This window comes from Enhydra lutris, unplaced genomic scaffold (genome assembly GCF_002288905.1).
Source record: "Enhydra lutris kenyoni isolate GAN:26980312 unplaced genomic scaffold, ASM228890v2 scaffoldscaffold10, whole genome shotgun sequence".
Classification (NCBI taxonomy): domain Eukaryota; kingdom Metazoa; phylum Chordata; class Mammalia; order Carnivora; family Mustelidae; genus Enhydra; species Enhydra lutris.
In genome coordinates this window covers 7,287,296-7,303,481 of record NW_019154094.1, presented here as the reverse complement: position 1 = coordinate 7,303,481, position 16,186 = coordinate 7,287,296, and the positions used below count along the sequence as shown (strand labels likewise).

General features: G+C 46.2%; 1 protein-coding gene across 1 annotated transcript in view; it reads left to right on the top strand.

Annotated features, from left to right (window-relative positions):
* The first annotated feature begins 2,481 nt into the window (after window positions 1-2,481).
* LOC111144018 (solute carrier family 25 member 20) overlaps window positions 2,482-16,186 on the top strand; it is a 29,452-nt gene continuing 15,747 nt past the window's right edge. The window contains exons 1-3 of the mRNA XM_022498083.1: window positions 2,482-2,742; window positions 7,951-8,043; window positions 13,282-13,409. Of these exons, the coding sequence (XP_022353791.1) occupies window positions 2,638-2,742; window positions 7,951-8,043; window positions 13,282-13,409 (326 nt within the window). The 5' untranslated portion in view covers window positions 2,482-2,637. The remainder of the gene's footprint in view (window positions 2,743-7,950; window positions 8,044-13,281; window positions 13,410-16,186) is intronic.

Sequence of the window (16,186 nt, the reverse complement as noted above, 5' to 3'; positions counted from 1 at the left end):
GCTTTTTTCATCCAACAGTGACCCTTGCCTCATTTTATGCCTTCTCTCCCTCTTGCCTAGACTACAGTAATTCTTTCTTGTCTGGTCTCCCTGCTTCCAGTCTCTCCCAACACAGATTCATCCATCTAAAATAGATTTTCTTGGGGCGCCTGGGTGGCTCAGTGGGTTAAGCCTCTGCCTTTAGCTCAGGTCATGATCTCAGGGTCCTGGGATTGAGCCCCGAGTTGGGCTCTCTGATCAGCGGGGAGCCTGCTTCCCCCTCTCTACCTGCTTCTCTGCCTACTTGTGATCTCTCTCGCTCTGTCAAATAAATAAATAAATCTTTAAAATAGATTTTCTTTTCTTTTTTTTTTAAAGATTTTATTTATTTGTTTGACACAGAGACAGAGATCACAAGTAGGCAGAGAGGCAGGCAGAGAAAGAGGGGGAAGAAGGCTCCCCACTGAGCAGAGAGTCTGATGCGGGGCTCAATCCAGGACCCTGAGATCATGGCCTGAGCTGAAGGCAGAGGCTTAACCCTCTGAGGGACCCAGGCACCCCTAAAATAGATTTTCTAAAACAAATCTAATCATGTCTTCACTATGCTTAAAACTATTCCATGGCTCCCCATCACCTCTTAGAAAAAATGTATGACATAGAGAAGACAGGCTTTGGGCCCTTGCCTCCTCCTCCTCGCCCTCTACTCCCCTATAGGACTTCTAGACCAGCCAGGCTCAGTCAAATCCCAGTCCTGATCCTGTTACTCACCTTTCCGTGCCCAGCATACATGGCCGGTCATCTTCCCCAGTCCGGCTTCCCTCTAGCCTGAGAGCCTATAAAGGAGGATTATTATCAAGTCAGCTTGACAAGACAGTGACATGACTGCCACATGTCTATTGTTCACGCCTTTTTTGTTTATTTGTTCAAGTTTTACTTATTTAAGTAATTCTGACATGGGGCTTGAACTCACAACCCCAAAATCAGGAGTCTCAGGTTCTTCCAACTGAGCCAGCCAGGCATCCCTGCTCACAGCTTTTTAACTGAATATTTTTAAATGTACAGAAATGATGAAAAAGTAAGATAGTGAATACTTGGATACCATCCACCTAGAGTCATTAAGGCAAAAATATTAGCATCCTCCTTAACTCCTCTCTCACATACCTTATGTTTTGTTCATTAACAATTCCTTTAGGTTCTTCTTTCAGAATATATCCAAAATCCAAATACTTCTCACCACTTCCTTTTCTGTGCCCCATCCAAGCCAGCACCTCTGACCACGACTTTTAGCTTCTTCAAGGCTCCCTGTTTCCTCCTTGCTCCCTACAGTCTATTCTCATCCCTCAGTCAGAGGGATGCTGTGAACTATGTCTCTCCCCTGCCCAAAACCCCAGAATGGAAGGCACTGTGTGGTGTAGTCAGTTGACTGCGCCCAGGTTTCAGGTCCGGTCATGATTTCAGGGTCCTGGGGTCGAGCCCTGTATTGGGTTCCACTCTCAACATGGAGTCTGTTTGAGTTTCTCTCTTCCTCTCTCTTCCCCTCCCCCCACCACGCTCTAGTGCACGCACTCTCTCTCTCTCAAATAAATAAATCTTTAAAAACAAACAAACCCAGAATGGCTTCTGTCTCCCATCTCCTTCAGAGGAGAGGCTGATGTCCTCATAGTGGCACACAAGGCCTGTTTAATGTGCCAGTATTATCTCCATGTCATTACCTGCTACTTCTTCCTCTGCCTCACTCTGCTATAGCCTAAAAGGCCTCTCTGTGGTTCCTCAAACAGGCCAGGCATAGCCCAACTCAGGGCTTTTGCTTTTCCTTTTCCTCTGCTTCTTAGGACTCACTTCCTCACTTCCTCAGTGAAACCCTCCCTTACCTACTTAACACTGCCAAAGACTCACCTGCTGTCTCCCATACTCACTAACCCTCTTTCCAGGTTTTTCTCCATTGCAGTTATCACACTTGATACACTATGCAGTTTTCACTTTTTTTTTTTTTTTAAGATTCTATTTAACAGAGAGAGAGAGAGAGATCGCAAGTAGGCAAGAGGCAAGCAGAGAGAGGGGGAAGCAGTCTCCCCGCTGAGCAGAGAGCCCGATGCGGGGCTCTATCCCAGGACCCTGAGACCATGACCTGAACTGAAGACAGAGGCTTAACCCACTGAGCCATCCAGGCACCCCTAGTTTTCACTTTTTTATCTTTGTTATGCTCTATAAGCTCCACAAGGACAGAGACCCGTGTGCTGAGCTACCAGCTGTGCCTCCAGCACCTGGAAGGATGCCTGGAACGTAGCAGAGCGCTGTCGGCCTCAGTGGAGTGACTGGAGGAATTGGAGCCCAGAATAGAAAACATTCAAGTCCGAGAAGACTTCCTGGAGGAGTAAATCTAACCGCCCGCGCTCCCAAACACCGCTCAGAGGGTATGGGTGCCAACTCCGCTTTCTCGAACCACGCCCATCGGGGGCGGGGCCTTTACCGGAAGCCGCCCTCCCGGCGGAAGCGAGACCAGGCTGCCTAGGCCCTCCTCTCAACCAGTCCCAGCTCTTGCCCCGCCCACCCGAAAGTGGGTGAAAGGTTGGCGCTGCGAGCGCTGTGGCTGGGCCTGTGGAGCAGGACGCGTCCGGAACAGACCGACACACTGCCGGCAAGGCCGACGGACCGACCATGGCAGACGAAGCGAAGCCCATCAGCCCGCTCAAGAACCTGCTGGCCGGCGGCTTTGGCGGCATGTGCCTAGTATTTGTGGGGCACCCGCTGGACACGGTCAAGGTGCGAGGAGGCTGGGGCGCCGGCTGGAGGGAGGAGGCCCGGGAGGGGCGCAGAGTGCAGCGTCTCCCAGGAGGCATAGCCCAGGATAGAAGCGGGGCCCGTGGGAACTTAAATGAGAAGTCTAGGGAATCTCCCTTTAACTCTTCTCGAGGATCGGAGGGGCGGGAGGAGCGGGGTCGGGGAGTGGAGGGGGGCTGTTCCTTGAGCCCCAAAGAGACAGACAGCACAGAGAGAGCAGCCTCTAACCGTCCATTAAGGGCTCTGATTTAAAGTTCTCTGTCCGGCATCCTCTCCCGACCCCGCGCCACTTCTTTGGGAACAGGAAAGAAAACCCACCCCTACCCCCCAAGCTCTGATTATCTGCAAACCTTATAACATTATCAGCAGGATTGAAACAGGTCACCTGTTAAAGCCCTCCTCAGGGAGAGAGCTAGGCAGAGGTGCAGTTATCCTAGAGATGCCTTTTGACACATTCTCTGAGCACCCATCACCATCTCCTCATTTTTCCGCTGCAGAGAAGGGGTTGGCCATCTTCAGCCTATTACCTCCTGTTAGCCTAATAGGCTTCCTGTGGAAAGTGACGATAACCTCAGAGATGGAGTCGCTTCCAAGGAAAGCAAGCGACCGATTTCTTCCAGGGCCGGGATGATCCTCACAACTCCCACATGAGGAAGCCCTAATCAAACTGAGGCTCTGGGAAGGAAACTCATCAGGGCTAGTTCCCAGGTCGTCTTCGCATCCTGCCTCAACTCAGTTCCTCCCCCTGCAACACTTCTAGCAAGGCCTGCCTGGAGACCAAAGTCCCTGCCCTGTAACTTAGCATTCAAAACTTTATCCGAGTTTTCTTTTCTTTTTTAAGATTTTATTTATTTATTTGACAGAAATCACAAGTAGGCAGAGAGAGAGGGAGAACCAGGCTCCCTGCTGAGCTGGGAATGCATTGTGGGGCTCGATCCCAGCACTCTGGGATTATGACCTGAGCCGAAGGCAGAGGCTTTAACCCGCTGAGCCATCCAGGCGCCCCTATCTGAGTTTTCTATCATTATTTCTGGACACACATTTGGAGGAAATTGACAGATCATGTGGAGGGTGGGCCTCTGGGGAGATATGAGTCTTGCAGAGTGGGAAGTCTGTGTAGAGGACTTATTAGAATATTGGTTGGGTTTCTCCCCCAGGAGATAGCTCTGGGGACACTTCCTCTTGGCAGGTTTGGGCAGCAACCTCTTTGCTGCCTTTCATCTGGGAAAGAGCTGGAGTCATTCTACAGGAAGATCAGGATTAAAACAACCAGGCTGGTTAGAGCACTGTGAAAGGTGAATCAGATGTTTATTCAGCTTATGGTAAATGCTGTGTGTGTTAGTGCTTCCCAGAAAATGGTTGTTGTAGGCAGCACTGTCTGCTAAGAGAAGAATTGTCTGGTCTCTCATCCTACTGTTGATCCATGGAGCCAGACATCTTGTTAGTTTTAGGCATTTGGGACTTCTCTTGAAAGAAAACAAAACCCTTCTTGGCTGCCTTGCACAAATGTTGCTCTTAACTTTTGTATCCTCTTGCCCTTCCTCCCCACAGATGTCACTCTCAGGAAGAGCCCAGTTATCTCTGTACCGAAGTGTAAATGACTGAAAATGTTCCCTGGTGTTTTTATCAGCCAGAAGGCCTGTTCTAAGCTTAAACAAAACCATAGATTACTGATTGCCATCCTTTTGACCTCAGAGAGCCACATGGGCTCCAGTCAAAGCCTGGTCTAGGGGCACCTTCTGAGGTCCAAGATCACTAGTTGTGGCCTGAGAAGACAAGAACTGTGGTATTTCAGAGTTGGGAGTTTGGAAAGGCTGTATGGCAGGTCCCTAAGGGCTGGCTGAATTCTGACTAGAGAAGTAGAAAAACCCAGACATCTGGGCGTGGGGAGGGCAAGAGTGAAGGCAGATTACAGGCTTGGCAGTGGGAGTCAGGCTGTAAAATAAGATCAGCCCTGGGGTACTTTAATGTTCTTGCTGACTTGGTTGGAGGAGGTCATGATGGGACAAGGATGAGATTTAAACAAAATCACAAAAAAGGGATGAGCAGTTTTGATACCTTTCTCCCTGCCTACCAAGCAAGGGAGGTTATGCCTGACCATGGAGGATTCGAAGGCCAATATAAGGGATTTTAGATCTAAAGCAGTGGGAGCCTCTGGAGATTTCTACCGTTCTGTCCTCTGAGTTTAGAATTGCATGTTCTCTCCATTGCCTAGAGAGTGATGCCTTATGGTGACCTATAAGGCCTTAACAAATATAAGGATAAGAGATTCTAAAGAAACAGAGGAACAGCATGCTGAAATGGTGTTTTGAAAGGTTTGTATGATAGCAACCTGAGAAGGACTTGGAAGCCCAAGAACTCGGAGCAGGAAAAAGAGCCAGGAAATAGACTGCAGAAGTAACGGGGTGTATCAGTTATCTATTGCAGTGTAACAACTTACCCCAAAACATACTGATATGAAACAAAAGTAGTCATTAACTCTCGTAGTCTTTGTGAGGTAGGATTTTGGGGGCAGCTTAGGCAGATGGCCTGGCTCAGGGTCACTTGTGAGGTTCCAGATATTGGCTGGGATCCAGAATATGTAAAGAACTCTTGTAACTCAATAAAAAGACAAATAGGCCAATTAAAAAATGGGCAAAGGACTTAATATTTGGTGAATATCAGGCATATTTATAGAGATGGTAGGTGTTTGCTAAGAGCTGAGAGGAGAGAGGAATGGGAAGTAACTACTAATGGCGTGGCATTTCTTTTTTGGGGTGATGAGAATATTCTAAATTGATTGTAAGGAAGGTTGCACAACTCAAAATACTAAAAACCATTGAATTGTGTACTTTAAGAGAGAGAATTTTTGGTATGTAAATTATATGTTAATAACACTATTAAAAAGAGATACTGAGGGCACCTGGGTGGCTCGTTGGTTTGGGCCTCTGCCCTCGGATCAGGTCATGATCTCAGGGCCCTGGAATCGAGTCCCACATTGGGCTCTCTGCTCAGCAGGGAGCCTGCTTCCCCTCTTCTCTCTCTCTGCCTGCTTCTCTGCCTACTTGTGATCTCTCTCTGTCAAGTAAATAAATAAAATCTTAAAAAAAAAAAAATACTGAACCAGGCTGCCAGACTGGCTTAGTTGGTAGAGCGTATGACTCTTTTTAAATAAATAAAGATTTTATTTATTTATTTGACACAGAGAGAGAGAAAGAGAGAGAGAGCGCACACAGAAGGGAGAACAGCAGGCAGAGAGAGAGGAAGACGCAGGCTCGCCGAGTAGGGAGCCTGATGTGGCACTTGATCCTAGGATCCTGGGATCATGACCTGAGGTGAAGGCAGACACTTAATGACTGAGCAACCCAGGTGCCCTGAGCATGTGTCTCTTTTTTAAAAAATATTTATTTATTTATTTGAGAGAGAGAGAGAGAGAGAGAGAGAGAGTGTGCTCAAGCACAAGCAGGGGGAGGGGCAGAGGTATCGAGGAAGAGAAGCAGATTCCCCGCTGAGTGGGAAGCCTGATGCAGGGCTTGATCCCAGAACCCTGAGATCATGACCTGAGTCGAAATCAAGAATCAGAGAGCATATGACTCTTGATTTTGAGGTGATGAGTTTGGCTGCCATGTTGGGTATAGAATTACTTTAAAAAAAAAAAAAAAAACTGAACTAAAGACAGTTCACCTCCCCCTACAATAGGTGTTGTCTGGGACTGCAGTCATCTGGGTTGACTTCCATGTGGTTCATTCACATACTGGCACTTTCATGCTGGCTGTGTCAGGAGGCCTTCTTTCCTCCGCACATGGCCTCTCTAGGCTGCTTGAGTGTCCTAATGACGTGGTGTCTGACTTCTCCCAAAGCAGATAACCTGAGATAGAGATAGGCAGAAGCTGGCCTTTTTATCACCTAGCCTTGGAAGTCATATAGCATCAATACCACCACATTCTACTTGATAGAAGTGAGCTCACTTGAGTCTGGTCCACATTTAAGGGGATTGAATTAGGATTTACCTTCGAAGGGGAAAGAGCGTTAAAGAATTAGTGGACATAATTGAAAACCACTACACCGTGTATGGATGGGTTAGAACTTGCCCTGGGAAAGGACTCAGAGAGGAAGAAATTAGGATTCTGGAAGCATCTTGAAAGACTACTTTAACAGACTTGGTGCCCATGTCGTAACAGCAACAGGAGGTAGTCAGAGGTGATGCTATGGTTTCAAATTCTGAGAAAGAGGGTGGCTAGGTGGCTCTGGCACAAATGGCACATTCATCAGGAAGGTGAGATTCCAGAGGTGATTTGAGTAGGGAGATCTTCTCCAGGCAGTTGGAAGGGCAGCCCTAAAGATGGGAAAGAAGGGGGTGCCTGGGTGGCTCAGTGGGTTAGAGCCTCTGCCATTGTCTCAGGTCATGATTCCAGGGTCCTGGGATTGAGCCCCGCGTCGGGCTCTCTGCTCTGCTTCTACCTCTCTCTCTCTGCCTGCCTCTCTGCCTACTTGTGATCTCTGTCTGTCAAATAAATTAATTAATTTAAAAAAAAGATGGGAAAGAAGGTTTGGAGATGACTAAATGATAGTCATCACTGAGCAGAAGCTGAAGCCCTGCAATCTGAATTTTCTGAAATTGATGTGGACCAGATAGGTAGGGCGCTAAGCCTTGAAGAATGCCTGGAGTAGAAAAGGAGACAAAAGAGGAAGTTGTAAGAAGGGAGGTTTGAAGAAGACATAGTTTGATGCATTGGGTATACCAGAAGGTTGAGAAGGGTGAGAACCAAGAAAAGTAGGATTAAATCCACGTTATTCCAGAATGCCTCTGTGGAGTACCTTACCTAACCTCCAGCATGCCATCACAAATGAAAGGGGGGAGTTGGCTAGAGCTGGAGCTTTGCATCAGCCAGGCCTTTTTACTGGCACATCACTTGAACTCCCTAAACCCAGTCTTCCCATCTGTAAGCTGGGAATACCTATCCCATGGGTCACTGTGGAATCCATTAAGTAAGAAATAAATGGTGGAAGTAACTGGATGAAGGGGGGAAAAAAGCATGGTACTCATGACCTTTGAGTGCAGACTTTGAATAAACTGGAAGAAAAAGAAGTCTGAATCTAGCAGGTTAAATGAACGCCAAAGACATGTACACAGGCACAGCTTTCTCTGTTCAGAGTTTGACAGGCAGTTCTGTTTCTGGGAGATGACTGTATTTTAACTTCTGGTTTCAGGTCCGACTGCAGACACAGCCCCCGAGTTTGCCTGGACAGCCACCCATGTATTCTGGGACCTTTGACTGTTTCCAGAAGACTCTTGTTAGAGAGGTATGGTATCTAAGTGCTGGGCATTCCTCTTACTCAGAGGACCACATTCACAGAGCTGGTTTGTTATCCCTCTGCGGGGATAACCCACAGCTCCTGCTGTCTCATCCTGCCATCCTATGCTCTCTTATGGTTGCGCTGGAGTCTTTGATAGTTCCAGCCACTGTTTTATATGGAAGACTGAAGCTAATAAAATGGTTCTCTCATTTGGAAGACAGAATTAGACCACAGGAAATCATTAGAGATGTGAAATGGAAGAAAATACAAATCTGGATCTCTAGGTTTAATAGAGGTCAGTGTCAGAAGTTCATGTAAAGTCTTGGGGTTGCTGGCTGGCTCAGTTGGTGGAGCATGTGAATCTTGATCTCTGGGTCACGAGTTTAAGCCCTTCATTGGGCATACTTAAAAAAAAAGAAAAGAAAAGAAAAAGAAAGAAAGAAAGGAAAAAAGAAAAGAAAAGAAAAAAAGTGTAGTCAAAAAAAAGTTCATGTGAAGTCTAGAGGAAAAGTCAGGCAATCTGGTGAACAGTGAGGGAGGCCGATGAGTCTTCAAACCTCTAGACAAAGACAATAAGTTGGTTTGGGGTTATTGAATTACATAATAACTTTTTAGATATCTCTTAGAGTGGAAACATGAGATTTTATTTATTTCTAAATATTTATTTATTTGCGAGAGAAAGAGAGCAAAAGCAGCGGGACAGCAAGCAGAGGGAGAAGGAGAAGCAGGCTCCCCACAGAGCAGGGGGAACCCAATGTGGGACTCAATCCCAGGACCCTGGGATAATGACCTGAGCTGAAAGCAGACACTTAACTGACTGAACCACTTAGGGGCCCCTATTCATTTATTTGTTTTTAAAGATTTTATTATTTATTTGAGAAAGAGAGAGAGAAAGAAAGCATCCGAGCACGGGAGGGGGGTTAGGGGAAGAGCAGAGGGAGAGGGATAAGCAGACTCCCTACTGAGCAGGGAGCCTGGCTCCATCCCAGGATCTTGGGATCATGATGAGCTCAAAGCAGATGTTTGACTGAGCCACCCAGGTACCCCTGAAAACACAGAATTTTTAAAAAGTTTTTTTTATTAGTGATATTTATTGCTCACTTCATTAACACGTATGTTAAAAGACCTTGAGAACTTTTCCTTTGCTTCCTAAAATACAACTCTCCTATAAATACTCTGTTAAACATATAATTCTTACTAAATGTACGGAAACTGAGAAGTAGATGTCACCCAGATAAAGAGGGGATGTTGGTAAGTGATGGGCTCAGCCCTGGGATAGAAGTTGGTCCCAGGGTTCCTGTAGGATCCATGCCGGAGATGGTGCTGCCTTTTTCTTCTGTGAGGCGTTCTTACAGAATTTTGTGCTGCCCAAGAACGGAATCTGACCAGTGTTTGATTGAGGCGTTAGGGTCTGGGTCTGTTCAGAGTCCTCGGCCCTGGAGGAAGAGAGATGGGATTACATGCCTCTTGGTCAACAAACATTGAACACCTGTTTAGTGGCTTGGCAGTGTGCTGGGTCCTGGGGGCTGGTGAGAATGGCTTGTATAAACCCAACTCCCTGCAGAGTTGAATAGGCTTCCTTAATCCATATGTGTGCACGCCCCTGATTTTTGCCATGCAACTTGAGCTCTCTGCTTTCTTTTCTTTCTTTCTTTCTTTCTTTCTTTCTTTCTTTCTTTCTTTCTTTCTTTCTTTCTCTTTCTTTCTTTCTTTCTTTTTTTTTAAGGATTTTATTTATTTATTTGACAGACAGAGATCACAAGTAGGCAGAGAGGCAGGCAGGGAGAGAGAGGAGGAATCAGACTTTCCACAGAACAGAGAGCTTGATGTGGGGCTCGATCCCAGGACTCTGGGATCACAACCCGAGCCGAAGGCAAAGGCTTTAACCCACTGAGCTACCCAGGCGCCGAGCTCTCTGCTTTCTGAAGCTACTGGAGGCCTTGGTGCTGCATGGAAATGGGTGGGCCTATGTAGTGCAAGGAAGGCTAGTGGAGTTGTCAGGAGGCATGGGTTAGGACTTGGGCGTCCTTCTCAACCCCGGTGGGGAGCTGTGGGCTTTGGAAGGACTTGTCACATGCTGCTTTTGTAGATCCTCCTCAGAACCTTCTCTTTCCCCTTCTTTCCTGTTTACTGCCTTTGCCCTTTGTCCTCAAGAGAGCCTGCTTATAGTCTGTGGCAATGTTAGACCTTTGTAAGATCCAGGAGTGCTGACTGGTACAGCTGGCCCCTGTAGAAGGCTGGTTGTGAATGTCCAGAGTCTGCAGACAGAAGGTTCTTCAGCCTGTGTCTGTGGACCCTCCCAGTGTGTAGCACCATTCCGTTTCTCCTGCAACTCTCTCTCTCTTTTAAAGATTTTATTTATTTATTTGAGAGAGAGTGTATGCGACCATGAGCCGGGGCGGGGGGTGGACAGAAGGAAAGGGATAAGCCGACTTTGCGCTGACTGTGAGCCCAATGTGGAGCTCAATCTCAAGACTCTGGGATTAGGACCTGAGCTGAAGTCAAGAGTCCAATGCCTAATGGACTGAGCCACCCAGGTGCCCTACCTGCAGCTCTCTCTTAAGGAACAGCTTTTTTTTTTTTAAGATTTTATTTATTTAGTTGAGAGAGAGCAAAAGCACAACTAGAGGGGTAAGGATAGAAGGAGAGGGAGAGGCAGACTCCCCACTGAGCAGGGAGCCCAAAGTGGGACTCAATCCCAGGACCTGAGCTGAAGGCAGGCACTTAACCAACGGAGCCACTCAGGTGCCTGAAGGAACAGTTTATATATATATATATATATATGTATATGTGTATATATATATATATATATATATATATATATATACATATATGTATATATTTTAAAGATTTTACCTGTTTATTGAGAGAGAGTGTGTGAGTGTGTGTGAGGGTGTGCAAGTACACAAGCTGGGGGAGGGGCAGAGAGCCAAGAGCCAGATGCCCAACTGACTGAGCCACCCAGGTGCCTTTTAATATATATTTTTTAAAGATTTTATTTATTTGGCAGACAGAGATCACAAGTAGGCAGAGAGGCAGGCAGAGAGAGAGGGGGTAGCAGGCTCCCCACTGAGCAGAGAGCCCAATGTGGGGCTCGATCCCAGGACCCTGGGATCATGACCTGAACTGAAGGCAAAGGCTTTAACCCACTGAGCCACCCAGGCGCCCCTTATATTTGTTTTTAATAATTTGTTTTTAATATTTGTTTTTAAAAGTATTCCTTTTTGGGGCACCTGGGTGGCTCAGTTGGTTAAGCATCTGCATTTGCCTCAGGTGGTCCTGGGATCTAGCCGGCATCCAGCTCCTTGCTCAGCAGGGAGTCTGCTTCTTCCTCTCCCTCTGCTTGCTGCTCCCCCTGCTTGTGCTCTCTCTCTCTCTCTTTCTCAAATAAATAAACAAAATCTTTAAAAAATTATTCCTTATTTTGTATTGAAGTGATACAAACACTTGGGTTTGTTATTAAAAGGCTTGTAACAAAGTAGCAAAGTGATTTATGCCCCACTCTCCAGAGGCAACTGTTTTCAGCTCTTCCAGTTTATGCTGTTTCTACCTAAATAATATACATTTACTACTATATTTTATACGTTTTTATATGTTTTAGCTACCTGTTTGTGGTAGATGATTTTAAGTCTTACATTTCTTTATCCCTTCTTTCTGCCCTGCCCATATAATTTTATATTTTGTGGTTTAATCTAGTTCACTGTTTTCATGATTACAGCTTTTTATATGTTTAAAAGTTAAGTAATATACTATGAGGCATATTTTATTTCTTGTGTGACTGTTTTTCTTGAGGTTGGGTTAGTAATTGTGTCGGTTTTTTTTCTTGTGTTTCTTTGTTTTTTTTTTAAAGATTTTATTTATTTATTTGACAGAGAGATCACAAGCAGGCAGAGAGGCAGGCAGAGAGAGAGAGGAGGAAGCAGGCTCCCCTAGAGAGCAGAGAGCCCGATGCGGGGCTCAATCCCAGGACTCTGAGATCATGACCTGAGCCGAAGGCAGCGGCTTAACCCACTGAGCCACCCAGGCGCCCCTCTTGTGTTTCTTTGAATCACTGTCTCTGTTATCCTGTATCTGAAAAGCTCTGTGGAGTACTTTTCTGTTTGGTTTTCCACACTGCCGAAACAGTTAAATCTGTTGTTCTATGTGAGTTGTTTTGCTTTGTTTTTCTTGAAAACATCCCTTCTGGAGTCCTCCGTCTTCATACTCCCAGGTGGATTGGCTCCTTTTCAGACTGACAGTACTCAATGCCATCCTGGAAACCCCATTCACCTCTCTTTGGTTAAACACTTGGTCTCCTAGGTCCCAAAGCTTCCTCTTCCCTGGTTTGCTAACCTTGTTTGTGGGGATATTATCTATTTGTCTATTTATTGGCTACTACATAGTTGATTTTATCACCAAACTATATTGAAAAAACTGTATTGAAAACTGAAAATTGATGTGCAGTCTTACTATTATTTCTAACAATAAAGCCCCCATGTCTTAATACTTGGAAAATACAAAAACTTCTTTTTTTGTTTTTTAAAGATTTTATTTATTTACTTGAGATAGAGAGAGAGAGATCACATATAGTCAGAGAGGCTGGCAGAGAGAAGGGGAAACAGGCTCCCTGCTGAGCAGAGAGCCTGATGCCGGGCTTAATCCCAGGACCCTGGGATCATGACCTAAGCCGAAGGCAGAGGCTTAACCCACTGAGCCACCCAGGTGCTCCCCAAAACTTCTTAATTACCTGTCATCTCACCCCAAGAAAGTCAGATCACATTGTTTTTTAGCCTGCTTTTTTAGTGGTCTCTAAGTAGACCTAGTAGTCTCTTCTCCTGTTACAGTGCGATTTAATGGCTGTGATAGTCCATTCATGGAATTCCCATAATTTGTCTTGGTAGTGTCCTCATTGGGAGTTTTTTGGTCTATTCCAAAGTCTTGAGAGCATATAATTGCCTGATGTCATTCCATTTTTACATCTCTGAGTATTTTCTTAGAATAAATTTCTCGACAGAGAATTTCCTGGTGAAAGAGTCTGCTGCATATTGCCGGACTGTCTTCCAGGATGAAAGCTGTTTCCAGTTTCTTCAGCAGTGTATAAGAGGACAACTATTTCTGGGGTTTTCTTCCTATTTAAAGCTCTCTTTGCTTGGAGAAGAGCTAAAGGAAGGAAGCCACAGGTTAGAGGACACACTACTCCCTCATTTCAGCTGTACGAAGGGTAGTTGTGTCTATAAACAGCTTCTGCTCTGTGATTCCTTGCAGGGCATCACGGGGCTATATCGGGGCATGGCTGCCCCCATCATTGGGGTCACCCCCATGTTCGCCGTGTGCTTCTTTGGGTTTGGTTTGGGGAAGAAACTGCAACAGAAATGCCCAGAGGATGTACTTAGGTGAGTACTTCAGGTCAGGAGCACTTGAAGCTGTTCTGCCTGGTGATGTGACATGGGTTAAAGGGAAAAAATCTCAGCAGATAGGGAGCGGCTGTCCTCTGGGCCCCTAATCCCGGCTCCTGGTTGCTCCACATGAGGGAAGCACTGGAGTGTCTTTTGCCCTGTGAAACAAAAGGAAAAAGAAAATAACCCAAAGCCCTCCCCCCTCCTCCCTACCAGGTTGTCATAATTTCTTCTGTGAAGTAGTGTCACTGACTAGGGATGTTAGTAATATCAACCCCAGGGAATCAGGATGTCTGAATGCTATGTGTGTAAAATGCCACAAACAGTTCCCGGTCCTGCAGTAAAGACAGTGGCAGCCTTGTTTTCCATCACCTGGTTGGGAAACGGGCAGTTCTCAACTTGTGTTTTACATCATTTTTATAACATGATTATAATTATTTGAAATACCAGTTTCTCTGTTAAGTGCAATAAATTAGTGTATCTTCTTTTCATAAGCTTTAAGAAGTTGGATTTGAGTGTGAAGAGGCAGATGAGTCAGGATTATAGCCCAGGATTTACAAAGTAGTTAATAAAAATAGGTCAATTTTTTTTTTTTTTTTTTAAAGATTTTATTTATTTGACAGACAAGAGATCACAAGCAGTCAGAGAGTCAGGCAGTGAGGTGGGGAAACAGGCTCCCTGCTAAGCAGAGAGCCTGTTGCGGGGCTCGATCCCAGGATCCTGGGATCATGACCTGAGCCAAAGGCAGTGGCTCTAACCCACTGAGCCACTCAGGCTCCCCCAAATAGGTCAACTTTTAAAAAATTAAACATTTTTAAACTTAAAAAAAAATTTTTTTTGTTTATTTGAGGGAGAGAGTGAGAGAGAGAGAGACAGCATGAGAAGGGGAAAGGTCAGAGGGAAAAACATACTCCCTTACTGAGCTACCCAGGTGCCCCCATTTTTTAACTTTTGATTCAAGTGTAGTTGACATATAATATTAGTTTTGGGTGTATAACATAGTAATTAAACAATATTGTACATTATAAAGTGCTCACCCTGGTAAGTACAGTCACCATCTGTCACCATACAAAGTTGTTACCATATTATTGACTATATTATATTCCCTGTGCTGTACTTTACATAAAACCAGCTTCTTGGGGGTGCAGGGGAATTCTGAATGGAAATGTGGATGGCAGGGTGGCTCATCTGAGACTTGCAAGGTGACAACTCCTGGGAGGGGCTGCAGGCAGCACAGGACCCCCAGAGGCTAGCCAGACTTGAGATCCAGGAGCTCAAAGGAGGAAGCCCAGGGTGTTATATGGTTGTTTTCTGTCACTACTTCAGGCCACAGCATGCTGAGTAAGGGTCTAGGACATAGATAGAGATGCTTGTAATGTGAAACTATTTCTGGAGTCCTTGTGACCCTTAAATGTGCCCAGCTTCTATTAACAGCCACGGGTGGCTGCAAATGTGGGCATGTATGGGGTCCTTTTGAAGCTGTATTTGACTGTTGGCAGTCAGATATCCCATGGACACATGTCCTCTCTGAGCACTTGGTCTTCCAGCTCATGTGCCAGCTCCTAGCTGTACCAGGACCATGCACTAAAACCTCCAGTGGGGTCATTGTTAGTACTGTGGCCTATGGCTTATGTTGCCTGTGCGGTCACATCAGTGTGTAGAGAAACACCCTTCCTGCTTGAGCAAAGATTGAGACACTTGGGACCCCACCCTTATAATCCTTCCGTGTTCTAAATTCTGAACTTCAGCCCTGCCATCTTCCCCTCCCTGGAGTGGTATTTAGGGAGAGTGTGAAAATGAGCACTACCAGGACCACGGAGTGGATGCCCAAGAAGTCCAGACTCACAGATGCCAACCTGGGGTTCGGGTGGGAGGTGGCAGAAAGGGCCAGGTAGTCATAGAGTGGCTACAGAGTACCCTGTGCACACACAGAGACCCCATTCGGAGGGAAGTCCTTACTCCCAGGAGACAGGTGTGTACCTGACCTGGGGTATGGGCATCTTGCAAAGAATACTTGGTCTCATGAGGGGAAGTTCAGTTGCAGAGAGGGCTTCTCTTGAGGATAGTAGTGTGAACTGAGCCTGTGAGGGAGGCCCCGCATGAGAGCAAGTCTCTTGACTGTTACACAGTCAATCTGTGTGCTAGACTTGTCTGCCTAAGGTACATGTGTGGGCCCTGCCTGGGGTGAGAATATGGAAAGAACAGGTCCGTTGAAACTGATGCCCTGCCTGGAGGGAAGGACCTGCAGTAGCTGTCTCCCTACCCCCATTTGACATCTGCTTTCCAGATATTGGGCTCCTTGTTGGGGGGACCTGCTTGAAGGCTCAGCAGGCAGAGGCTTGGGGTCAGGAGGGGCCTGAGTCTCTGGCGAGTAACTGAAGATTTTCAGCAACATTTTTTTTTAATTGCGGAGGCTCTTTTGAAATACTAATTATGGCTTTGTGCTCCATTGCCTCCTGGCCACCCTTGATTACTAATCCCAGAAAGAAAAGGAGATGGCAGAGTAGCACAGACAGCTGTGAGCTATAGATGCCTGGAGACTCAGTCTCCTCTGAATACTGGGGGTGGTTCATTCTTTGAGGGTCAGGGTGAGGATCTGGGTGTCTGGCCACTGGGCAACCATTCCCAGCACAGAGGGCCACAGAACCCATCATGCCTATCTGGGTACCAGCCCTGTCTGGGCCTTTCTCAGACATCCATGATGTCTAGCCCCCATCCATGATGGTGTCATGCTTGTGTCTTGGCTTAAAATGTTCTCAGGGCCTTGGTGGTCC